A 27965-nucleotide genomic window follows, 5' to 3' on the forward strand; every position below is an offset into this window, starting at 1 on the left:
TTGTGGGTATTGGCTTTACTGACTCAAACTTAAAGCTCCTTCCTGACTTGGTAGAGAGTTTTGTGAGTTGTTGGGGCTGAAAATTTCTTGATCTGGTGATGAGCCTTTCTACGCTTCATTAACCTGGTGAGAATCACACAGTGTGAGAGCTGGAAGAGACCTTGATGGCTATTTATTCCAATCCATAGATGGAAAAAAAACAAACTCTCACTACAAAACAAGTGGTCATCTAGTCTTTTTTAGAATACTTTCAAGGAAGAGGAACCCACCACTTTTGGAGGTGACCCATTTCACTTTTGGAGAGCTTAAATTGTTAGGAAGTTTTTTCCTGACCTTAAGCTTAAATTTGCTTTTTTTGCCACTTCTACCCATTGCTCCTGGCTCTGTTTTCTGGTGCTAAACAGAACTAGTCTAATCTTTCATCTGAATGACAGCTCCACAAATACTCAAGGACAGCTATCATGTCCCCCTTATCCCCCCAAGTCTTTTCTTCTCTAAAGAGGCTAGACATCTCCAGTTACTCTAATCATTTTTTCACTTGACAATGGGTTCAGAGACTCAAAGCCTCAGATTACAGATATCTAGTCCTATGTTAGAATATATATATATATATATATATATATATATATATATATATATATATTTGGCTTGATAGGACCTGGCAGAACTTATGTTTTGTTGGAAGACTTTAAGAACACAGGGTTATCTCTGTGCTATGATAAAGCAGTGGTAGAAGAGTTTAATGAACAGTAAGTCTATGAAGAAAATAGGAAAAAATTGCAACAAAAAATCCCAAAGAATATAGGATCCTGAGTTGTGTAAAGTACAAATATTTGCTTTGTAAAATCATTTGCTTCATATATTTCAAGAGGCTTTATACTTCTTTCTTAGGATTTTGTTTTCTTTCTTCATCTTTCATTATTCTTTTTATATTTTTTCTTTACCATCTCAATTTTGTTCTTTATCCTTTTCTATTCATTCTTTCCCTCTTGAAACCCTCCTCTTTTTTCTATTTCTCCTTGTTTTCTACATCCCTTCTTCTCTTTATCTTTTCTACAGCCTTTCTTTTTCTTCCCTTCCTCTAATTTCTTCTCTCTTTCCCCATCTTCTCAACTTCATCTTCATATCTCTTGTTGTTTTCAATTCTGGCTTCCTTCTTTTTGCTCCCCCCCCCCCATTATTTCTCTTTGTCTTTTCTTTTTTCCTCCTCATTTCCTTTCCGTCTTTTCTTTTCTCCTCACTACCTTTCTTATATCTCTCCTTTTTCTCTGGGTTTTGGTTTCTAGCCTTAAATTCTTTGGTGAGGCATTGGTACATTAGATCTGATAAGCTAAACTTAGAGGAACCAAGAGAGAACTGTCCTGTGAACGTGATCCCTAGCTTTGCCTCATTAACCAATGGATCCTTTTTAGCCCCAGTAACTGCTCTGTGCTGTGCTTCAGGGATGATATACTCTTCTCTGACTAACTAAATGAAGGTAGGGTAGAAGGAAGAAATCCAAAAGGGAATAAGGCAAAAGACAATTTGAAGATGCCTGATGAAAAGGGACAGATTACTGATATTGGCATTTCCTGCTTTCTTGGTCAAGTTTAAAAGCCAATTAGAAAAATACCCAAACTTCCCATATACATCACCAGTGAAGACTCAGCAATAAGATATTTACATTTTGTATTACCATTTTATCCAACTATTATTTTATGACCATCTTGCGATTTTACTGCAAGATTCAAAATAAGTTTTCCTGGCAATTTTAAGCTCAACTGCTTCAATTTCAAACATAGTTATCCTTTAAAATAAAATTATTGTGAGGATGAGACCCTGCTTTCAACCCGAATTGGTAGATAAATATTCCAAGTTTAAATGAGGTGTCCAAGAAATGTGTTTGACTGCTCCAGGAGCCAAGCTTCTTAAGAAATAAAATGTCCTTGAATTAATCAGCAGGAAAGGCACAGCACTAAATTATAAATTCTAGCCATTAATATTCATAACCCTATTCTAGCATAATCAAGAGTAGATAAGAAGTTATGCATAAAAACATAACAAGTGGAGGAGAATCCTAGGTAGAGATCTTTTCAGTTAAAATCATTTGCTTTGAAATAAGGGAAGCTAATGATTTACATGTCTTCACTTGCCGGTAGGAATGTGAAGGACAGTTTGAAATCTGCATGCTGCTTTAGGGGGAATGTGTAACTTGGCAGATCCATGAATATGGGACATTTAATTCCCAGTTTGTAAGTGGGGGCAGACAGCAGCTGCCTTGTTAATAATTGGCAGGGAAGGAAAGAAAAGTAGGTGGGAAAACTCTCAGGTCTGAACAACAGCTATGGATTCAGGGAAAATTCTTGAGTGGGTCCAGATGGAACCATAGATGGACAAGCAAATAGGTAGCTAGAGGTATGAAAGAGATACTCTGTTGTGTTGTGATAATAATCATAACTTTCTATTGTGTGCTAGAAGAAAAGAAACAATCCTTTATTAAGCCCCTACTATAAGCTCTCTATGTTATAAATGTTATCTTTTTTGATTCTCACAACAACCCTAGGAGGTAGATATTATTGTTCCATTTTATAGATGAGAAAACTGAGGCATACAGAGACTAAATGATTTGCCCAGGGTCCCAACGCTTTGTAAAAATGATGGTGATAGCTAATGTTTTATATAGCATTTACTATGTGCCAGGCACTGTGCTAAGCATTTTACAATTATTATCTCATTTGATCCTCACAACAACTCTGGGAGGAAGATGCTATTATTACTCCCACTAAAGAGGAAATTTAGGTAGGCAAAGGTTAAGAGACTTGCTCAGGGCCACCCAACTAGTAAATATTGGAGACAGACTAGATTTAACTTAGCTTCCTGACTCCCAATCTATTGCTCTCTGCTGGACCGTCTATCTGCCTCTATTACATTCTAAGTTTCAAAGCTCATTTGGATCTACTTTCTTATTTGATGCTTACCATAATCTCATGAGACAGGGCAAGAAAGGTATTACGATACCCATTTTACAGATTTGTAAACCAAGTTTCAGAAATTAAACGACTTGCTCAAAGTTACATGTCAGCCTTAATTGGCCCAGTTAAAACTAAAATCCAATTTTCTCAACTTGTAGTCTAGTGTTATTTCTATTGTATCCCTTTGCTTTATTAAAAGCTAGTGACAATTTACTTTTATAGTCCCAAGAAGACACATGGCTTATCAGTGGTGCCATTAAACGTACAGAATGCAAATTTCTTAGCCCAACATATCATCCTCTAGACTTGTTTCCAGATTCCCCTTCATAAACCTCTACCTGGTTTAAAAAAAACAAACAAACAACCTGTGATGTAATTGTTGTAGGGAATTCCTATCAAGGAAACTTCCTCTACTAATGTAGATTGGCAACTGTTTTGTAAATAAGAATCTTAGAAATTGCCCAGAGCACTGAGAGTTAAATGACTTGCTTGACATAACCTAGTTAGAACCTAGGCTTGAACTCAGGTCTTTCTGACTCAAGTCTGGTTCTCTATCCACTGAGATAGTTGACAGAAAGAAAGAAAGACCTGGAAGACTTGTCTGAAGTCTGCCCATCCTCCTTCCCTCCCCATCTGCCTCGGTTTCCTCTTCTATAATAGAGGATAATAATAAGTACCTACCTTATAAAGGTTGTATGGGTAAATTATACAAGGTTTGTTTAATTACATGTAAAGTACTTTGCAAACTTTAACGTGTATATAAATGTTAGTTGTTATAAAGAAAAGATTAGACACTGATTTTTTTCTGATAGTTTAACATATGGTTTTCTCTTTTTATTCAATTTTTATTTTTTTAAAGTCTTTTGTTTTTAAACCACTTCCATTCTGAATAGCCCATCCCACCTCCTAACTAGCAAGCTATCTCTCAACAAAAAAGAGCAAAAAGAAAGAGAAAAAAAATGTAATTTGGCAAGAACCAACTGATATATCAGCCAAGTCTAACAGTACAGGCAAGGTTCAACATTCATTGTCCCCTGACTTTGTAAAAGAAGGAAAGAGATTTTTTTCTCATCTTTTTTTGAGAATAAGATTTGACACATACATTCATTGAATGGTACTATATTCAAAGTGCCGTGCTATTATTACCTGCAGCCCCTGCCCTCAAGAAATTTCCATTCTACAGGGAATAGCAAAGAGACCAGTTTGGTTGGAATCTAGATTGCATGGGTGGGGGGGAGGGAAGTAATCTGAAATAAATCTAGAAAAGTAGGCAAGAGGCAGATTGAAAGGGTCTATAAATCAGCTGAGGAGTTTGTATTCCCTCTCTGAAGCAATAGAGAGCAGAGGAATGTGGAGAAGAGGAGTGTCAGACTTGTAGTGGGATAATTTTGCCTGCTATGTGGAAGATAGATTGGAAGGAGGAGAGACTGAAAGTGGAAAGACCACTAGAGAGGCCATAAGAAGTCCACAAGAAGTGATGAGGCACTGAACTTGGGTGGTATCTGAGTGTGTGGAGACAAAGAGGACAGATCTAAGAGATATTATAATGATAGAAGTGATAAAATTTGGCTATTAGGTAGATTTGTTGAATGTGTGAGAGAGAAAAATGAAGAATAACTCCAGTGGTATGAACTTAAGAATCTGTAAGGAAGATGGTGGACTCAATAGAAAGAGGAAGTATGGAGGAATTGTAGCTTGGGGGGAAAAGAAAATTTCCATTTTGGATATATTGAAGTTGGAGTTGAGATGTGTTTTCAACTAAGACTGATGGTAGGCAATTAATGATATAGGTTAAAAAAAACAGTGCATGAAGCATGTAACCATGGGAAAATATTCTAAATTAATTAATTAAATAAAAACATTCAATTAAAAAACAACCAAATAAACAGTAGATTTTATGATTATGTAGTTCTTAATCAAATAAGCTTGTAGCCTGGTTGGTCTAATTGATTGTACCATTTAAGATAACAAAAAATGAATCTACTATGGCACTGCCATAGCCCTTGGTTTGGAGGAGCCTATGGAAACACAAATAAGATTGGTTTTTTTTGCTCAATAGACAACAGCATGCTAATTATAGAACTAGAACAAGGTCACAGACCTAGTAAGGAGTATAAGAAATTAGTTTCCATTCTTTTAGAGTCCATTAATGGAGCAGGAAGGATATAACATACATAAAGGGAAGCCCTGAGGAGCATGTTATTGGCCTGAATCCCACACAGAATCACAGAAATACAGAACTAGAAGAGATGATAGTCAGCATATAATAGTGGTTGAGTGCTGGAGTTGTAATCAGAAAGACCTGGGTTTGAATCCAGCCTATTGAATCCTGCAATCTGTATTATCTGGGGTAATTTTTCTGGACCTTCTATAATTTCCTTGTTAGGAGTTTGGATTGGATGACCTCTAATGGTCTTTCCCTTCTAGATCTAAATCTATGGATCCACAGATTGAGATTTGGAAAGGAAGTTAGAGGTCTGTAAGTCCAAGTGACCCTCATTTTATAGAAAAACAAAATGAAGCCTGGAGACAATAAATGACTTGTCCAAATTCACAGAGAACCAAAATTTGAACGGAGATCCTCTTAATCTAAATACTAATCCTAAATTCAATACTCTTTCTACTAAACTGTGATGCCTGTCAAATCCAACTCCTTCATTTCTCAGATGAAGAAAGAGACCCTCCATTAATTAATGACATATAGGTCTTTGTAGGAGAGCCAGGATCAGATCTGGGTTTCCTGATCCCCAATCCAATGCTCCTTAACATCACACTGCCTCCCACAAAACAGTTGACTAATGTAAACCCAGAATGACAGGATTTTAGTGAGTGGGAGGTATGTAGGATGTCAGCATAGTTTTACAAAAGGTATTTTTAGTGACTAATTTGAATCTGGCAACACAACTTGGGCTAGTTGACCAATGCTTTGAGACTGTTCTCTCCAAATGGCCCTAGCTGCTGAATTTTCCCCCTCTCCTTTCCTTTCCATAGCTCAAAGGAGAGATGATGCTGATTGTCCATTTAAATCATAGAGAAAGATCACAAGTAAAATCATTTTGCCCAGCCTAGGAACATCACCTTCTCCTCCCAGCACTCTGGTTGTCTTAGCTTTTCTATCTGGTCAAGAACATCATTGAATTAATGTCACCTACAGGGACCAGGGCAAAGATCTATTTTTTCTTTGAAGTTCTTTCCACTAGAGATTTCATCCACGTATGAAAACAAAACTACAGAGCCCCTTCGTTTTGTGGCAGAGGAAGGCAAAATCATCCCACCTTCTTGTGGGATGTGGGAAGGTTTGTCCCAAGGACACTTCTGGACTCTCCAGAGAGCTCTGCAAGAGTTACATTTCCATTGAGCAAGATATGGTGGCTAGCTTCCTCTTTTGCAGAACAACAGCTGCACTGAGCCACCAAAATGTTCGAGGAAAGCTGAGAAATGTTTCATTTGTTCCAAGAGCTGACAAGACCAAAAGCCAACAAGCAGATTTGTTTCCAAAACTTGCAATTCCTGCAAAGCTTTGGCTCACTATTCCTGACATTATGGGAGTCTGTGCCCGGTTTTCATGGAAACAGAAACTCTCAGTCATCTTGTACATGTGTATGTGCTTCTGATAGAATCTTAAGAGGTTTTAGGCAATTTAAAAAAAATTATGTACCCACCTAAATGTCACCGTTGTTGCTTAGGTTTGTCAAATTCACTGATGAGATATCTGATGACAGTGAGCATCAGTAGCCTGGAGAAATATAGTAGCAGTGTTAGAGGCTGCATTTTCAACTTTTATTTCCTGACTAATTTGCCTGTAGCCTAGGTTCTTTCCAGTCTGTGGTCTATGAGTCTAGTCAAATTTCCATGGCTGATTTAAGTGGGAGGGCTGAAATGACAGAGACACAAGACTGCCTTTGGGCTAGGAATGGAAGAGTCTTGGATTGAGAAGGGACCACAGCGACGTTTCTTGTCTAACTCCTACCTGAAACGTAACCTTTTTCTTATCTTGGACCCTTCTGGCAGTCTGGTAAAGACTACAGATCCCTTCTCAGAATACAATTTTTAAATACATTCAATAAAATAAATAGGATTGCAGTGCAAATTCTACTGACTACGGTTATCTAAGAATTAAAAAAACAAACAATTTCGCAGATGCCATGTTAAGAACCCTTGCTCTATGGCTTTCCTGATAAATGCATGTTCAGCCTTTGCTTTACAGACTGTCACTGATAGATAGTAAACTCACTACCCCTCAAAGCATCCCATTTCATCTTTATTCAGTTTTAGTTATTAGGGAAGTTTGCTTATGTTGAGCTTATTCTTGTTGAATCTCTGTAATTTCCATATATTTCTCTTTGGTTCTTCCCTTTGAAGTCCAATTCTTCTTTTGCATGGAAGCCCTTTAAGTCACTGAATGATATTATCTCTGCCTGGCTGTTCCTCCTTCTCAAGTCTTCTCTTCTCCAAACTAAGCACAGTTAGTTCCTTCAGCCAATTTTTAGATGACTGGGTCTCCAGTCATCTCAACATCCTACTCATCCCTGCTTTTTCTGATGCTCTCTAGTCCTTCAGTGTCCTTCCTCAATGATATGCTAAGAATTTATTTCTCTTAGCTATTTTGTAACTTACTAACGCCCTTTCCTCTTGTCCTCTCTTCTCAAGTTTCAGTAACTAAGAAAATATCAGGTAGATCTCAAAGTTCTACCCATAGAGGGTCTAGTGACAAATAGTCCTAGCTGTGCATTGTAAGGGGTTGGAGTGTAGGATAGATAAAAATCCAGTTTTAGTGCTAGAGAAACCTGGGTTCTGGCATCTTGCCTCACACACACACACACACACACACACACACACACACACACACACACACACACACACACACACGCTAGTTGTGTGACCCAGGGGAAAATCATTTAATCTCAGCAGTATAGAAAATTCCCTAAGATTATAAATTTTAGGGATGGTGATCATCTGCATTGGTAGAGGGAGTTTCCTCACTGGGAGTTCTCAGTGCCAATGAATTTACAGGCCTCTCTCTCTGCCCCTAAAAAGTTACAGCATCTTTTGGGGGGGATTTCTTGTCATACTCTATCATATCATTATATTAATTTTAATTAGGAAAATGGTGCAACTAGGTGGTAGAGTAGGTAGCATACCAGACCTGAAGTCAGGAAGACCCTTCTTGAGTTCAAATCTGGCCTCAAATACTTTCTAGCTGAATGACCTAGAACAAGTCATTTATCCTGTTTACTTCAGTTCCTCATCTGTAAAAATGAGCTGGAGAAAAAAATGGCAGACCACTCCAGTATCTTTGCCAACAAAATCCTAAATGTGTTCATGAAAAGTTGGACATGACTGAAATGACTGAACAACAACAAATTAATAAAAATCCATGTAGTTTGTATTAATCTTTCAGTCCATTAAAACTTGTGGATATTTTACACGAACTACTCTCGAGGCAGCTATATTTATGCAATTGATTTGGAGGTGGAGGGAGAACCTAAGTGCAAAACTCTATACTTGGCCAGCATCTGGCATTGAATTAATCTAGGCATTGTGCTTTCGTTCCATGATATTAATGCAGCCTGCCCTCAGTGCAACACTAAAGCTAGGGGAGGAAAAGTAAAGCCAGCAACTTTTAATAAGCAAGCCCTTAAAAAACCCTGACATTTCCTTGAGAGATCATGCACAGAAAGAACCACCAACTGTGTTTATTGAAATATCCATTTGGATATTCCAATTACATACTAAATACACTGAGGGAATTTTGGGAAATATTTTAAGTTAATGATCAGACATTCAAATATATGCAACAAATGTGTAATTTGAAGGTCTGATTGCAATAATCAGTTCTTGGAATAAATGTAGGTGCATTTAATGAAATGTGCAGTTTTGCTTTTGTAGACACACTCATATAGTGCATGTTAAGTTGGTGCTTCCTTTAACCTCAGGAATATAGAAATATCTGTATCTGTGTTCTGCCTGGGCTAGGTTGGGATGGTCGTACTTTCTTCTGCAGATGTCAATCCCTTTGTGCCTTATTCTTTCACACAATTCTTGTCCATGATTTTTCTAAAATCTTCAGAAGTCCAACATGGTATGGAAATGATGTTGGATTTTCCAAGTCTATGGTAGAATGATGTATGCTCTGGAAGGTCGTAATAAGGCAGAAATGCTTCTAACAGACCACGTCTACTATCCAAGTGCCAACTTAATTAAGTACAGAGAAGCCCATGGCTAGCTCTTTAGCCAAGGGCACCCAAGACCCAGATGACTGCTTTAAATCATTGTTGAATCCAGAAAAATAATTAATAAAGAGGAAGAAGTAAGATAAACACACACACATACATGCATGCACATATTTTGGGGGATCAAATGATGCCTTCTCCAATGAATTAACCGAGTATTTTTAACGTAACAAACAATGTTTTCTTAAAGTCCAAGTGCTCAAGACTGACCTGTGTAGAGCAATCAAAAATAAAAATAGAGGCACTTCATTCTCCCCACCATCAGAACTGAGAGTGTGTGGACAGTGTGTACCAACATTGGCTTTCCTGGTGCTTTCTAATTTGTTGTTTGGGAGCTATATGTCTTCATGCATCACTGGAGATGATGACATGTTTACCAAACGTGAAATGGAAGGTCACACTGTTTTCAACCAGATCAGTAAGTGGACTGGTTGAAAGACACAAATACATGCTTTTATTTAACTTCTTTATAGGAAAATCACCTCTGGATTTGTTGATTGATTGATAGGAATCTAATTTCATCCAGGAAGACTAGGGTATTTTGAATCATATTGTCATTGATCTGTACTCTTTCCTGCCCTTCAGGTGAAGGAATATACTAAAACAATGCAGTTATTTGAACAGAAGCTCCTAAACCTAAGCATCAAAGTTCAAGTCATGGAAGAGACCAGCATTTCTTACAATAAACTGGACTTTGAATTGCTTAAATTAGAAGTGAGTGAGATGCAAAAACTGGTCACAGCATTGAAATCCAATTTTGATGGAAGCAGTGTCATTATTGACCAACTGGAGCTGGAGGTAAGTGGTTCACTATTCTCTTTTGAATTATTTACTGGAAAGAAAAATGAAGTGCATTTTTTTCTTGTATCACAGCTACATATTTGCATAATTAGTATTTATTTGCATTGCTATCTTACAAAGGAAACTGATCCAATGCCTTATCTTGAATTATGCATTGAATCCTCTTTGAAAACCATGATTAGGTAAAGACAAAGAATTATAAGACCCACTGGTTAGGGTTCTGTGGTAGGGAGTGCTATATGACTCAGGACTTTATTTCACTCAAAGGGGAACAGATAACTGTGTGATTCTCATCAACTCTGCTAGAATATGATGCTAATGAGACAAAGTGTTCAGGGTCAATCCCTGTGTAGAACCTAGGCTACCCTCTGTCAAAGGCCTCCCTGAAAGTCACACCAAATTTGAGGTACTCCCCATCAATTTATTTTACTTTTTATTTGTTAATACAAATAAAATATTCAAATTCGAGAAAAAGACATTTATTCAAATAGGATAGTCAATAAAGTAATAAAAACAGAACCCTCAATGCATGCATATATTATATACACTCCAACACAAATTAGTGAACCACCAGTAGATAAGGCACATATAAGAGAGTATGCATGACCAGTTATTATTCATGAAGGGTCACCACCAGGAATCCACAGATTTTATTTTTTATATTTTTATTTTATACATTTGTGAAGGATGGTTATCAAGAAGGACATGAACCCAAAGAGTGCTTGAATGGTCAAGATACCTTCAAGTAGGGCACTTAAGATGGAATGTCTGGGGTCAAGGCGCATTTATGTGATGGGACAAATATTTCCAAACTTGTAAAGGTTTGGTTCTCAGGTATTATCTTTTGTGAATTAATATATTTCTGTTTTCTGTTTAATATAATGTCAACTCTGTTGTGGACCACATCTCTTTCCATATCTCTTTATATCTGCTGGATCTTTGCTAGTCTTGTGGTCCATGAGATATTCTTTGCCATTCTAAACTTTAGCTCTTCAAAACCATCTGTTCCCATATACTGAAGTACAATGGCTAGAGATTGATCCCCTCCTTCATAGTGATAGACTGATGGTCTTTTAGTACATGGTCAAGACAATGGACCACTATATCTAGCTGGGTACTTTAAAAAATTCAACAGAATTCCCTAGTGCCTACTAGCACCTTTATCAAAATTTGTTCAATGAATGAATGAATGAATTGATTGATGAACTTCCACCTGTACAGAATAATTCTTTTAGAATGTTCTTGAATGGCATGTCTATTTCCTCATTCATTCTCTTATTTTTGCTTTTTTGCCAAATTCTATTTTCTGTTCTTATTCAACTACTTGAATGCATCTCATGCCTTTGCCAAGGTTGTTACCCTGAGCTATGGACCAGTTTAGGTCCCAAGAGCTTTCTGGCTAAGCTATATCCAATTCAGAGTTCATTGGTCAATCTACAGGATCCCCCAAGGTCTCACACAATTTTGAAAAAGACTCTCATCCCTATTAAATAGAAACATGCCTATGTCTACATGGATTCTCATTATGGAAGTTTTTTGTCTATTTGAGTTGAATGTGAGGTTGATCACATGAATCAAACATTGATTGGTAGGGTAATGAAAAGATGATTCTATTTAAGAAATATCTTCAACCTCTCTGAGTCCCAGTTTTCTCATCTGCAGAATGGGGCTAATAGGACCTGTCTTAAATTTTGTTTGTTTGTTTGTTGTGGAGATTGAAGGAGAGAATATTCATGAAAATACCTTAAAGACTATGGTCTTAGCAACTTGTTTTTATTATTGATAATATCATTATTGTTATTATAATGGTTACAAAAGAGTTTCAGAATAAAATTGGTTTTGCATCTTCTTTAGAAGGGGGTGGTCCAAATATATTTAGACCATTCAAAGTCATGTCAAATGAAACACCTGAGACCTTCTCTAGTTTGGACTCAAATGCTTTCTTAGGAACAGAATGCTGTTGTTTGTTGGGTGGTATTTACTAAAGAGGTAAAATCCTAAATAAGTAAGTCTTGTTCTGTTTTTTTTTTTTTAAATGGGGCTTTGTTCTTTGAATCTTTTCATAAGTTTTCACTCCCTTATTTGTCACCACCCTCAAAATAATTACCTGGAGAATTCATTTTGGTGGAGCCATTTCTGGTCTTTGAATTCACACTATCTTATTATATAGTAGTCTAATAATGGATATTAACCAACACATTAATAAAAGCATCACCAGTGGAAAGAATTCACAATTCTTAATATACATTTTTGAACTTGAAGTGTTCAGAGGGCCTTAACATTCATTAAAAACATAATTACAAGATAGAATGAATAAACACGAGTTTATAGGGGCATGTTATTAGAAATGAACTTTAATGGACATGTGTAGATGTTCTGAAGGAGGCCACAGTCTATTATTAAAGCTGTTAAAATCTTTGCCATTTTCTTCTTGTCACACACATCTGCCTGAAATCTGACAGGCATTCACGCTAACCCATAAAATGTATTCTTCCAAATGAAACCATTCACAAGCCCTCTGGTGTATTCTCTGGCAATGTTTCACTAAATGACAAATTCATCCCCCGAATGTTTATGAAAGAAATTGCACAATAATATAAAGTCACTCTGAATTTTTATTTCTTCAGATCAGGAATATGACTCTCCTGGTAGAGGAGTTGGAGTCACTAGACAAAAACAATATCCTTGCAATCCGTCGGGAAATTGTGGCCCTGAAGAATAGACTGAAGGAGTGTGAAGAATCTAGAGGTCAAAACAATACACATCCCTTTATCCCACCTGGTAAGCTTTCTTTGATTTACCTCTTGGTGCGGGTCAGAGAGGTGAGAAAAAGGGGGAAAATATGGAGGTTTTTGACATTTAACAGCCATGAAATGACATCTCTATCTCTATCTATATACACAATTACACATATATACATATTTGTAATTATAGTTCTGCCAATGTACTAAAACACCTTGGCGGATTGCATTCTTGATTTGGAAAGTGGAATAAGTGAATTGCTAACATCAAGGAAGGATTGGATTTCACCTTTTTCCAGTGTTCCCTACAGAGGATTATTCTCATTATTTTAAATCTCCTTTCCACATAGTTCTATATAATACATACCTAGGGGCTCTTCTGTGAAAGGTGCCAACTCACTGGATTATTTTTTTTCAGTTCAATACAACAGTCATTCACTAAATACCTTTTGCAGTGTGAAAGGTATTGTGTTGTTTGCTAAAATCAGAAAGATGACACAATAATTTCTGTCCTCAGGGGGCTTACATTCTGTTAGGTGGGGGAGATGCAACACACAGACAGACAAATAAGAGATTATTGGGATGGAGTACTAATAACTAGGAAATCTTCAAAAAGAAGATGACAACTGAACTGAGCCTTGAAGGAAACTAAACAATCAGAAAAGGATGAAGAGGGAGTATATTCTGGGCACTGAAGATAGCTTGGATGGGTTTCTGGAGATGGGAAATGGGATATTGAATTTGAGAAACACACAATAATACAGCTTGGCTTGAAGACAGAGTGTGTATATGTGAAATAGTGTGGAATTAAGCTGGAAAGGTAGGGTGGAGTCAGATTTTTAGGGGTTTTAAATGCCAGACTGAGGAGTTTGTATTTTATCCAAGAACCACAGAATTTCAGAGCTGGAAGGAACCTCACAGGCTACCCATTCCAACTATTACCTAAAAAGCAGTTAGCCCCCTTGTCAAGCGGTCATCTATCCTTTGCTTAAAAATCTCAAGGCAAGAGGAATCTCTACCCCACAAGATTTTCTAGTCTACTTATAGATGTCTCTATTTTTAAAAGAACTTTTCCCTTCCACTAAACATTTATTTACCATAATTCAGCTTTCACCTATTGCCCTCTGGGGCCTAGTAAAACAAGACAATGGGGAAGCACTGAAGGATTTTGAGTAGGCAAATGGCATGTTCAGATTCATGCTCTAGGGAGATGTTTTTTGGCAGCTGAGTGGAAGTTGGATTGGAAAGATGAGAGATTTGAAGCAGATACATCAATTAGGAAGCATATTTGGTTATGTTTGGCTTTTGCATTTAATAAAAATGAATCCCTGTCAACAATGGTGTTGGGAGATTGAAGACTATCTAGAGAAAAAGACTAGTAGAAAAGCACTATTGGAAAAAGGATCATTATGGAAGTGAGAATTTTAACCATAAAATGAGGGCTATTTCTAAGCATTCTTTATTAAGGATGATGTCCTGGGCTGTAAACCTTGAGGATGGAATTAACTTCTTAGGACATCAGCTTCTTTTCAGAACTGAGTCAAGGCACATTTAGTCTTGGTCTGAGACTTCCTCCTTTTTTGTATTATAAACTCTTTATCACCTCTCTGTTCTAGTTCATGACTCTGAGTCTCACTACTGCCAGTCTCTGAACCTGCCTGGCTCCTTGGATTCAGAGATTTACCATATGTGATTATTGATGCCCTTATGCCCTTTTTCTGCCACTGACATTAACATTCAATTTTAGCACCTTTCTCTACTCCCTCCATGATGTCACCACCCTACCACCACATACCAGACCTCACATGAATACATTGAGTAGAATTTCTTCAAAAAGTAAAAGAATTGTAAAATTCTTTTGTAAATTGTAAATTGTAAAATTCAGAAACATCACAAGTAGAATGGAATGACAGATAACTGCCAATGCCTATGAGCCAAGAGAGATTGGCCCTACTCAGAACATATTTGGAATATTGCTTTTAGTTCCAGGAACCACTGTTTAGGAATGCCATTGACATTTGGAACATGTCCAAAAAGAGCATAACCAGAATGACGAGGGGACTGGAGACAATGCCCTATGAGGATCAGTTGAGGCAGCTGGACATATATAGCCTAGAGAAGAGAAAACATGGGGGTGGGGAGGCTGTGATTATTGCCTACAAACATTTGAAAGACTGTCACCTGGAAGAGAGATTAAATTCAGTCTGCTTGTCCCCAGAAGGCAGGAATAGGAATAATGGGAAGAAGTTGCAGAGAGACCGATCTTGGCTCTAATATTATAAGAAAAAAAATCTTAACCAGTACAGTTGTTTAAAAAAATGAAAGGGACTGTCTTCATGAACAGTAAGATCACCCTAACTAGAGGTCTTTCGAGAATGATCACTTATCAGGATGTTGCCAAGGCAATGATGGTTTATATCCAGATTGGGGCAAATGCCCTGATTCTCCTTTTAACAGAGATGGGATTCTCTGATTCATGCCTGAGACTATTGCAATCATCTCCTAACTGGGTTAATTATGCCCTGATGGGCATGATATCAGCAGAACTCAGCAACCCTCAAATTCACCACCAAGATCTTAGGAAATCACTATTTTTTGTTCCTCTGGGTTTCATTTTTTATTAGATTTTTTAAATGGCTGTTTTAAATTCAACTAGTATGAACTGAACCAAATCCCTCACTTGGAATACCTTCCTCTTGTGTTTCTGCTCATTGAAATCCTACTCATCCTTCAAAGCTCAATATAAATCCACAACCACCCTCATGATCACTCCAGTTTGAAATGATCTCTGACCTTTCTGAATTACAAGCATTTCTTGTTTGTACCACTCATAAAACACTGTTTGGTGACTTGAATGATTGCTATTTTGGAATCTTACCTTTAAAAAAAGTTAGAGAAGAATTCTTAGAGGATTGAAACTTGTATTTTGGTTTTTGTAAACCTCAGAGTGCCTTGGATAGAGAATACTATGCAAAGAATAGGTGTTTAGGAGTTAATTTTGTCAATGGTGTATGCAGAGTATTGTGATGAAAGAGAGACAAACTGAGTTATGGAATGATTTCTGATCTGATGGGGCTTACATGGTAAGGGAACATAGTGTGACTGCACATACAAGAGACTATGCTGCCTATGTAACCAGAGAAGGGGAAAAAGGGCTGGAAAGGAAGAGGTTGTTGGCCACCATGAGGATCAAGAGAGGTTCCCCAGAAGATGGAGTATTTAAATTGGAAATTCACCTTGGAAAGAAGATGCCCCCAGCATAGGGCATAGTATTAGCAAAAGTATGGAAGCTGACTGGGGTAGAAAATAGCTGAAAAGCAGTTGTTCACTGGCTAAAAGCAAGAATTGTCAACAGCCATAGATGTCATGATGAATGTTTGAATGCTGTACTTTCCCATTCATCATCTCATTTTAACCTCCCAGGCAGTGATAGAGATAGTATTGATACAAGGAACTCCTGGACAAACTCTCTACAAAGTAACAAAGGTATAATATGGAACTAAGTTTCTCTGAATTTCAAACTCCAGGCTTTTCTACTATGCCACACTTCCTCTGATTCAGTGGAACAGTAAAAGATGGACTGGCACCAGTCTGTGCATAGTTATTCACCAGTCAAAGGGGTCTGATTTTGTTTGGTAAGGAAGCACGGAATTTTTGTGCAGAGGAAGGATGTGATCTGGTCTAGCCTAAAGAAATATGTCTATAATTGTTGAGCTAGTGAATGGAATGAAAAAGCCTTCTGTGAATCAGGCAGTGCTGGATTCCAATACAGTCAAAGCAGCCTCTAGACAAGCCAAATAAATGGTATGAGCTAGCAGCACTGTCACCAATCCTTGGTAGCTGTATCAATGACAGAGGGAGGCTGTATCTGACAGTAGTGAGGATCATTGCATTGGATTTCTCACTGCTTTCCATTTTTATTGATTTCTTCTGCTTATAGTCGGTTTTCTTTAAAGCTCTTGCTTTGTGCTCTATGTCTAGGTGTCTGTCTTCTGTAGAGCCTCACCTAAAGGAGTGCGTTATAGTTATAATCCTTTCAGTTTTGTGCTAAGTGGAAGAGACATTTTGCATCCCTCCCAGCCCCTCTCACAGCTGGTTAAAGGCCACGATGTGACACAGAATTGGGAGAATTGGGAAAATGTCTTTTCCTTCATTTACAGAACTGAGGACACATTTTTGCCCCTGTCTTTTAATGAAGGTTATAGGATGATAGCCTACAGCACTAGAAAGGACCTTGATATCATCTAGTCTCACTTTAATATTGTAGAGAAGAGGAAATTGTGAACCCGGAAAGATGAAGTGTCTTGCCACATTTGGTGCCCAGAACACAAGACGTGTAATAGATGCTTGTTGATTAATTGATTGATTAAAGAGAGCAGAGCTTGAATTCAGGTCCAGATTCTTTGACTCCAAATACGCGTATTTGTCTACCAGTGGTTATTGCATAAACATATGCATGATATATCTGTATGGTTTCCATGGGGATACATTTGAGTTGTGAACAGAATTGATCTTTGCTCCCTGGAAATACAAAGATTTTTTTTTCTTCCTCTTAACACCAGGAAATCTTCCTAGTTGAGCAGATTATTCTCGTGTCTGAAATGTCTAAGAAAATCTTAGACTCATAATATTTTTGGAGCTGGAATGAAACTCAGACACAATTTAGTTTAACTCTCTTATTTTATAGGTTAGGAAACCAAGATTCAGAAAAGCTGAATGACTTGCCCAGGGTCACATACCTAATTACTGTCAAGGCTGGGATCAAAAGGCCAGTCTCCTAACCCTTCCAGTACATCACATTGGCCACTCATTTACCTATGGAAAGTCAGTGACCCAAGCAATGTGGGAATCAAGAAGTATTCCTTAATAGCCAGGCAGGGAATAATTTCTTGATTAGGTTCCTTCAGGGCTCTCTCCTGGGTCCCCCACACAAAGGCTATGTATAATAGTCCAACCTGATCTGGATTGTTTGAGCAATTGATCCCAGATTTTCTTTCACTTTCCCAACAACCTTGAATGTACCTGAATTCCTGCCAAGCCACTTGGCTCCTCTCCAGGTTTTGTTCATATTATATTTATGATGTTTATATTAAACTGACTTTTTGTCATGTTTTTAAATCAATTTCTTTCTCTCACTCCCTTTCTGTTTGGTTTGCTTGATAATGCAGAATTGAGAGAGCTTGAAAAATCCCCAGGCACCACAAACTTGTGAGCCTGTGGAGACTTTAATTAAAGTTACTCCCGATTATGGGACTCTAAAATCTGGCCTGTCTGGCTTTTCACTGCAGAGCTGCACAGAGTAAGGAAGCCTATTGGAAAGTGTCAGCTATAAAAGAATTCTGGTCTCCATTTTTCCTCCCCTGCAGCTACAAATTTCAGGCTCTCGGTCCATCCAGAACTCAGATTCAGTCAATATATTTACAGCATCATACCAACCAAGCACACTATCATTTATTTTTTTCTGCAAACAGCATCCTTCTTTTCTGCTCCATTTCACAGAACCCTCTGAACCAAAATAATTGGCCTTATCCCCATTAATTCTCTGCCTGCCCAAAAAACCAACTGACTATATCTTCCTAGTGCAGAATATAAGTGACTACATTCAGGCAAGAATAGACTGGAAATGCTAGTGAGAGATTTCAGTTATGGAGAGGCAGTGTGACCTCTGGAAAAATCCCTGGATTTGGTATCAGATGATTTGGGTTTGAATACCTGTATGCCTTTAGACAAATCATATCACTTCCCTGCCTCTCAGTTTGCTTATATGTAAGGGGTGGGGTAAATAAGATGACCTTAAAGATTCCTTTAAACTCTCAATTTTTATATGATTCTATGCTTAGCACAGTGCCCAGCACATAGTAGGTGCTTAATGAATAGTGATTGATGCTTGGGTAAAGTCAATCTGTGAAAGGTAAAGAATCAGCTTCCTAGAAGCCAAGAAACTAGTGAAGGATTCAGTTTGAAGTTGTGCACCCAGCTCTCCTGATTTTCTTTAGCCTTTATTTAAAATTTGATAGCTATGACTATTTAAATTTTGTTAGTATCATAAGTCAATAGTATTCTCCTTTTGCTCAGATAAGGTTAAGTGACCTGCCCATGGGACATTATTATGAGGTCTGGATGGTATTAGTATTAACGGTGGATAGCACTAATAGCTTACAGCATTAATAGGAGATCCAAGATTAGAGCATGCTTCTCTGCAGATATCTGAAAATGGCATTTTAGAAAATGCCATTAACCACAGTGCTTTTAAAATAGTCACAGTGGAGTTTTCACAAATCATTTCTGAATTATGGCCTCCCAGGTTCATTTACAGAATATGGAGGAGCTGCCAGCAAATTCAGAGAGGAAAAAAAAAACCCAACCAAACCCATTCCTACCCAAGATTTAGCCTGGGTAGGAAGCCATGCCACTATGGTCTCATGTAGTAAATGGCTGGTCCTCTGAAAAATTCATAGGCTCATGGGATCAGGAATCAGAAAGTATAGTTTGAGATATCAGAAGGGATCTAAATGAGGATATTAAGACAGACTGAGGCTAAGTAACTTGCCCAAGGACACACAGGGAAGATGAGACATATTCACATCCAAATCTTTTAATTCCAAATTCAATACTATATCATGGTGAGTGGAACTAGGTTCATCAGTTGTTCCTAATGGATAGAGAAGAAACTTCTGATTTTCCTTTGCTTGTACAGAAGATAAGAATTTCTCCTAAGGTTTCCCCAGAGTTCATTAGGTTTATAAGGATTTAGACCTGGAGGGATCTCAAAGACTATCTGGTTTAATCCCCCTATTTAACTGCTAAAACAACTAAGAATAAGTGATTTGCTCCTCAGGAGTACCATTCAGGCTTCAAACCCAGGTTCTCCCACTCTATGGTCAGGGTTCTTTCCACCATACCATAGAAGGCAGGGAGTGAATTTCAAAGTACTTAGAGCAGTCTTCATCTATCAATATTTTCCATGTGATCTTTGGCTGGTCTGATTTCTGTGAAAAGGCAATTATAATAAAATAATAATAAAAATAGTAGTAGTAGTAGTAGTAACAATAGCTAGCATTTATATAGCACTTTAAGAAGAGAAAATGGCTTCACAAATATTATCTCGTTGAAGTAGGTGCTATTATTAGTTGCATTTTATACTTGAGGAAACCGAGGCAGGCAGAGGTTTAGGTGACTTGCCCAGGGTCATACTGCTAAGAAATGTCTGAGGCCAGATTCTTGACTCCACACCCAACAGCTTAATCCGGATCTAATGGCTGGCAACTTCTTAGATACGTTATCTATAGGTATTGACCTTTATAGAGCATACTCTTGTTGTTGCTGATGACAAGTATTCTGCTGTATTAGAGAAATGCAAATCTGGTTATTTCCCCCTATCATATTTGAATGGAAGAAGAGGGAGGAATAGGATGCTTTCTGAGCAGGAAGGGTAAAAATAGGAAGGAGGGAGCAATAGTGGTGTCTTTAAGACCTTGGAATTAAAGAAGAAACTGGCAGGGGCATGTTAGAAAATTCAGAGCAATGAAGTAACAGATGCTTCTTGCAACCCGGAGTAGTGGATGAAGATGGAAGTGAAAATTAGGTTGAGTTAGAAGAGTGGTGGTGTACCTTGATGGCTGATATTTCCTAATATTTCTGAGAAGTCCCCAGAAGTCAGGAAAAGTCTGGCATAGCCTTCCCTCCTGTGAATCATTACCATAACTCTTTCTGCATTATGAGACCACTCTTCTATTGTTCGCTATAGACTATGGCTATAATCAAAGCTATAATGATCTCTTCTTCTTCATGTTATTTTCCATTGAAAGAGGGATAAAAGAAAGGAATAGAGGGATTAGTAGGTTGAAGGGGAAAACAGTAATACATGGACGGTTGAAAAATAACACAGTATGGTGGAAAAGGTATCGGACGAAAGGACTAGGTTTTAGTCCTGCCTCTATAACTGTGTAGGGGCAGCCAGGTTGCACAGTGGATAAAGTGCTGGACCTAGAGTCACAAAGATCCATCTTTCTGAGTTCAAATCTGGCCGTAGACACTTACTAGCTATGTGACCTTGGATAAATCATTTAATCTTGTATTCCTAATAAAATGAGCTAAAGAAATGGCAAACCATTCCAGCATTTCTGCCAAGGAAATTCCAAATGGGGTTGCAAAGAGTTGGATATAACTGACCACAACCAAACAATAACAACTGTTGACTGTGTAGCCTTGAGGAAGTACCCTTCTTATATTAATTTTAATTTCTTCATCAGTTACATAGAGGTATTAGCTTCCACTATGCCCATTTCATAGGAATGTTGTAAGTATAAAATCGAGTTGCCTCAGTTGACTGGGGCACCATCTCCTTGTAGCTACTTGGTACATAGGTATATATATATATATATATATATATATATATATATATACATACATATATATGTATACATATATATATAATTTATATTCCTGGAAAAATAAATTTGTATTATATTTGTTTGTATAATGTTAACATGGAAACTTAGGTGTTATTTCTCCCCCTGCCCCGTGTAGAATGTAAGTTCTTTGAGGGGTCTTATTTTTGTTTTTGTACTATGCCTAGCATAGCACCAGGCACTTAGCAGTTATTTAATAAATGTTTCTTGAATAAGTTAGAGAATGTCACACATATGTGCATCATTACATGTATGAGATTTGTGAAATGTCTTCATTTTAAACTGATGAATCATTCTAAAACCATTTGTTGGCTTTCCAACTAAATGGGAACTATACCTGCCCCAGTTTAGAATTTGGGCATGTGAAATCTGAATGACCTAAAAGCCTAAGGCTCCATGGTAATGCCTGAATAAGTAATACCTTATCATAATTTTCCCAAAAGGCCAGGGTCCTACTTGTTTGGGACATTTCCTTCCCAAGGTTCATCAGGAAGGCTTGGTGGGGAGTAAATAATTGTGAATACTTTTGATCAGACAGAGACCAAATATAAACCTTGCTCACTCCTCCTCAGTATAGTGTAATTTAATAAATAAATACCCGGGAAGAGATTTCAAACAGGAAACTCAGTTTATAGCACATGGAACCTCAACACAGTTTCTGTTATCATTAAACTCAACACACTGCTAACTTTATTTTAATAATTCATGCATTGTTTCATAAACAAAAGCAAACAAGCATTCATCTGAGAGATCACTTTTAGGGGAAGAAATAATAATTTATAATTTTATTTATTATTTCTTTGGTGGAAAGCAGTCTCTTGGCTGAACACACTTTTTTATTTATGAAACGGGACATGCATTATTAAAATAAACCCACGACTGTGTTCAGCTTAATGATATGCAAAATTATTTGAGGTTGGGTACAGAGTGGTTTCATTTCTCTACCTGCTATAATGGTTGGTAGGTTTTCTCACCCAGTTGCAGATTTATGGGAACATTTAAGGGACACGTACTTAATTCTGGAACAAAAATGCAGCCACATTTGAAAAATAAAGGAAAGATTTCTTGTAATAGTTTCACCTTTGAGCAGTCCTTGAGAAACCAAGAATGTCCTTTATTGCAGTCAGTAGCAGAAATTCAGAGACAAAAGCTGGATTTTTTTCTCCATACAATACTAATCTTAGGCAAGTCACTAGATTTCTGCTCTTGGCTCCCACTCTCCTTATGGGCTTGGTAAGCTTCACTGATCTCCCCCCTGCACTTAAGCCAATGTACAGGGAGTGACTGGCTCTTCTCCCTTCTATCCCCCGCCTACTCTGCTCTGAGCAGCTTGGAGAGAGAGAGGGCGAATGACCTCAAATGTTTTTGAAATTGGATTTGCTATGTTATGCCATAAGCCACCTTGCTAGGTGTTTTTTCCCTCCTTTCTTTCTAAGAGAAAGTCTGAAATGGATTTCAGAAACTGGGTAGTAAACTACTTGGACTGTTATTGCAGAAATACTGGCAGAATCTGGCTCTCTTTATAGCTCATGAACTATTTGGACTGGCAGTCATTACAGAATGAGTACATCAAGGAGGACCAGATGCCTATCCTGAATCATTTATCTACACGTTATAGATAGTGGGTTTTCCTATGGATGGCTACATGATTGATTCTGGGGTCTACCCTAATGTATACATTGTGGCAATTTCAGGGTTTAAATCAGAAAGGTCCCATGTGTTTCTAGTATACCATGGCAGAGCATCATGGTCCTCCTCTGGCAAAAATGGCCTTTCAAAATATGTAGAGTGGACAGTTATGCCAGGGGAACTACTTAAAGGACACCTGATAGGCATATGCCACTGGCATAAATACGAGAGGAAATATGAGAGTGGGGTGTTAGATCTGAATTCAAATCCTGCCTCTGACATTTATTTGTTATGAGTCAGCCAAATTATTTTCTTGTTTCTGTTCTGAACAGCCTTAATTTCCTTCTCTGTAAAATAAGACCAACAATAGCTGTACTATCTGCTTCATAGGGTTGTTGGGGACCACAAATATGAGATAATGTAGACATAGTTTTGTAGACTGTAAATCTCTACATAAATGTTAGTTGCAATTATCTCCTTCTCTCATTGCCTGTTTAAGGGTACCAGAAAAGCTAGAATTAGATTAATTTTCATCAGACATTAAGATCCCTCACTGGAATGCAAATTCTTCCCGAAAGTGGAAGAATGATAAATTGTCACCACTGTTCAGTTATTTCAGGTATGCCTAACTTTTTGTGATCATATTTGGGATTTTCTTGGCAGAGATACTGGAGTGGTTTATCATTTCCTTCTCTAGCTCATTTGACAGATGAGGCAACTGAGGCAAACAGGGTTAGATGACTTGCCCAAGGTCACACAGCTAGTAAATGTTTTGTCTGAGATCTGATTTTAATTCTGCTCTTCCTAACTCCAGGGCTGGCACTCTACCGACCATACCACCTAGAAGCTCTTATATTGTCATTAGCTAATAACTTAATAAGAACTGGTTGACAGTTTATTTGGGACAGGATAGGAATTTGGAAACTACCAGGGACAGAACTTTTCTTTGGGGACAGGTCACATTTATATAGCGCTTTCAGATTTCCAAAGTCTTTTCCTCATGATAACCCTCATGAAGTATTATTCTCACTTTACAAATAAGAAAATGGAGACAAAGCAGTGGAAAGAGTACTGATCCCAGAGTGAGGAGCACCCAAGTTCAAATCCAATCTCAGATGCTTTCTAGAGATGTGACTTTGGGCAAATAATTTAATCTCTGTTTGCCTCAGTTTCCTCAATTATAAAATGGGGATAATCATCATCATCATCATCATCCCATTTCTTAGGGTTGTAAGAATCAAATGAAATAATATTTATAAAGTACTTAGTACAGTATTTGGCACATAATCAGTGTGCAATAAATGCTTGTTCTACTTATCTTAAATGACTTGCTCACAGTCACAAAGCTACAAAATCCCAGAACTGGGATTTGAATTCAGGTCTTTTCTGATGCTAGGCATAGCATTCTTTCCCATTATATCATGTTAGAATATTTCGTTGTCTTGGTTCCTATATTTTCAAATAAATACACAAACATAAATAAGTATCCCAGAAGACATTTTATAGGACCATTTCTAAAGCAATAAGCAGAATGATTTCCATGTATGTAATGATGTAGAGGCATCTCAGCATAATAGCTAAACAAAACTAGAAAGACCTGGGTTCAAATCCCATTTATGACTTTGGGTAAGTTCTCAGTGCTATGTGCCGTAGAGAAAATTCTGATCTGCATTTTGTAGAAGTTTTCTCACCAGGGATTCCCTATTCCAATAAACTATAGATTTAGTCTCTACTCTCTTTCTAAATTAGTGGAAGACTAATTCATAGAAAGATTAAGCAATCTGTTTAAGGGTTGCAGCAACTCAGCATCAGAAGCTGAAATAGAACTGAGGTTTTTGTCTCCTCTAGAGTCCAGACCACTATCATTAAACTTCCAAGGAAATCACTCATGGCTTCTTTTGTTTGTATGAATTTTATAACATCTGGATCTTCTGATTCTTTAGACTAAAAATATGCATTTTATTTTCCCCTTTGGTATAGGAAGCTGTGGTCATGGCGGTGTGGAGAATATCAGCAAACCTATCGTTGTTCGCCTCAATTGGAGAGGGTCCGGTTATAAGTATGGAGCCTGGGGAAGAGATTATACTCCGCAGGAACCAGCGAAAACACTGTACTGGGAAGCCCCCCTGAACACAGATGGGAGGTACCTAGAGTATTACCGACTTTACAACACTTTGGATGACTTGCTGCTCTACAGATTAGCCAAAGAAAATCGAGTTCGACTTGGAGATGGCAGTGGCATGGTCGTTTACAATAACTTTATGTATTTCAACTACTATGGTACACGTGATATGGCTAAACTTGACTTAAACAGCAATACTGTTACTTTGAGACGGGCTCTTCCTGATGCTGCCTTTAACAACCGCTTTTCCTATGCTGGTGTCAATTGGCAAGACATGGACTTTGCTGTGGATGAAAGTGGACTGTGGGTTGTCTATTCGACTGAAGCCAGCACCGGTAACATTGTGATTAGCAAAATCAATGACACTTCCCTTGAGGTGCTAAACACTTGGCATACGTTGCAGTATAAGCCATCTGTCTCCAATACCTTCATTGTATGTGGGGTTCTATATGCCATTAGACCAATGAACACCAGAAAGGAAGAGATTTTTTACTACTATGACACAAACACTAGGAAAGAGGGCAGAATAAGCATCATTATAGAGAAAATGCTGGAGACAATACAGAGCGTCAACTACCATCCCCTTGATCAAAAACTCTATGTCTATAATGATGCTTACCTCTTGACTTATGATCTTACCTATCAGAAAGAATCAGAGCATCCTTGATGGGTAGGATGGAAAAAGATCAGTGGAGCTTTTCTTTAAAAAAGTTAGATTCTACCATATCGCTGTGACCAGTTCACTTAAGAAGTCTCTAGAATAGTCCAGGTTGAATTTGCTTAATAATAATTGGTTCACTTTTTTATATATTTAGAGATTGTTGGCATTTGAAACAGCAGATTTCCAATGAATCTTATTCTACCTAATTCAGTTAAACATTTATTGAGTACCTACTGGGTATCAAACTACTGCACTGGATGCTGGAGATAAAAAAGTCAAAAAACAGTAGTCCTTGTGCAAGGAGCTTATGTCCCATTGAGAAGATTTTGATACATACATAGATAAGTAAAAAGAAAGTATTTACACAAGATAAACAGCAATATTTTCAAGAAATAGCGAACACCAACAATTGGGGAATTTGTAAAGGTCTCATACATAGATAAGTAAAAAGAAAGTATTTATACAAGGCAAACAGCAATATTTTCTAGAGATAGAGAACACCAATAATTGGAGACTTTGTAAAGGTCTCATATAGGAAGAGTGTTCCACTTGCCCTGTACTTTGTAGCGATCTGATTCAAGGGCATCTTATATCTCCTTGGCACAGATATGAAAAGATGGATCTATAAATCCTTGGTCCAACTTAGTGATAGCTTTAACTAATTCAAGAGATTGAGTTTCAGAAAGATGAAGTACTCAGAATATCCCATGCAAAGCAACAGTGCATGGTATCAATACGACCTTTTTTCCCTAGCAATAGTTTATTCCAGTCAAGTGTTAGTGACCTTTTTGCATCTTCACACTGAGTAGGAAAAAAAGGACTCAGAATCACTTATATCTTCATTCAATGTGCATACCTTATTTCTTCCCTACTGGGATGCTTCAGTCATAATGTTAGGGACTTTTGCAGAGATTCTAGCACATTCTAAACTTATCTATGGATGTATATGATAATAAAAACAATAATAATATAAATTGGAGAGTCGTAGTGTAACCCAATGGGTCTGCTTTTACTCTTCTATGCAATATTGGAATGGCACCTATGCTTCTGAGAGCTCTCTGGTGTTATAGGTGACGTGGAGGCTGTGAGATCAGTCATACAGAGTGGGACATAGGCTCAATTCTCTTGCTCTAGCATTCATTTGCAGGGTAACCTAGGAAGCCATTCAACTCCTATACTAGAAGTAACAATTCTAGCATTGAAAGGTCTAGATACTAGTATGGTGGACTCCCTTCAAGAGTATTTGGCAGATGCTTTGTTTTTGATGTGCTGGGCTATGGAACCCTCACTTGAGGCAGGCACTATATGCCCTGATTCTCCAGTATGATCCTGATTTATAACTCCTAAAAATTTTCACAGGTATTGAGGGAGTCAGCGACTGCCAGTTCCTTGAAGGACCATATCTATCATTTTGTCATTCAATGTCCTGCACTGTATCAATAAACTATTTTGATCTTCTTGGGTAAAGGCACTTCTGTAGATCACACAGAATGATGGAAAGTCATCCTGGCTAGATGCATGTGAGAAGTGGCAGGGTATAGTGGATAGAGATCTGATGTTGGAACCAAGAAGATTTGGGTCCATATTCTGCCTTTATGTGTGACCCAGGCCAAGTCACTTGACCTCTCATCCCTCTAGAACACCTTCTAAGAATTTAAATTACAGAGAAGGTACTCACCTGCATTGGTAAAGGGGGTTTCATCACCTAGGAGTTCCCTATACAAAGGCAATCACAGATTCAGTCCTGGTCCTTTCTTGTCTACAGACACACCACTTAACTATTATATGACCTGTTTCTCCATGGATAAAAAGGGACTGACATGAACCACCTATCTCATAACTTTGCATATAATGCAGCTTTAAATATAAGAACCGAGGAGTCACCAGCCCATGATGTTTTGCCATCTGTGGCACAGATCATAAAACAAATAAAATTAAATTTTTTACTATTCAGCTCCTCATAAACTTTTACTTATTCCAGGTATATAGGCACATGGATGACGGTGTGACTAGCATAAGGTGGTGTAGGGGTAATAATAATATTAATCTACTTTGTTCCTATGATTTTTGATTATGTGATAATGTAGTTGAGCTACATTTGAGAATCTGAATGTGAACCATTTTAGTTTAATTTTGTTAAATGCTTTAAAAATGTTTTCTTCTTCCCCCTTTAGAAATGTAGGAATTAAAAATTCATTATTTTTCATGGTCTATATTTTTATAATGTGAAGGAAACTATGGGGGAAAGATGCAGAATATACCTCTTCAATCAATGGAATGATTAAAAGATATACTATATAGTCATTTTTTTATTGTCTCTGTCCATTTATCTCTGATGACAAGCATGTGAGGAGAGATTCTCAGGTTTCTTTTAATAAATGGTTAAGATTACATTTTTGAAAATTCTTGTTTCAAC

At 37.6% G+C, this 27965-nt stretch overlaps 1 protein-coding gene across 1 annotated transcript in view; it reads left to right on the plus strand.

The window, feature by feature from the left end:
• Window positions 1-27853, plus strand: part of OLFM4 (olfactomedin 4) — a 37764-nt gene extending 9911 nt beyond the window's left edge. Inside the window, exons 3-5 of the mRNA XM_001368068.3 lie at window positions 9770-9982; window positions 12613-12766; window positions 24747-27853. Of these exons, the coding sequence (XP_001368105.2) occupies window positions 9770-9982; window positions 12613-12766; window positions 24747-25555 (1176 nt within the window). The 3' untranslated portion in view covers window positions 25556-27853. The remainder of the gene's footprint in view (window positions 1-9769; window positions 9983-12612; window positions 12767-24746) is intronic.
• Window positions 27854-27965: the final 112 nt, after the last annotated feature.

This window comes from Monodelphis domestica, chromosome 8 (genome assembly GCF_027887165.1).
Source record: "Monodelphis domestica isolate mMonDom1 chromosome 8, mMonDom1.pri, whole genome shotgun sequence".
NCBI lineage: Eukaryota > Metazoa > Chordata > Mammalia > Didelphimorphia > Didelphidae > Monodelphis > Monodelphis domestica.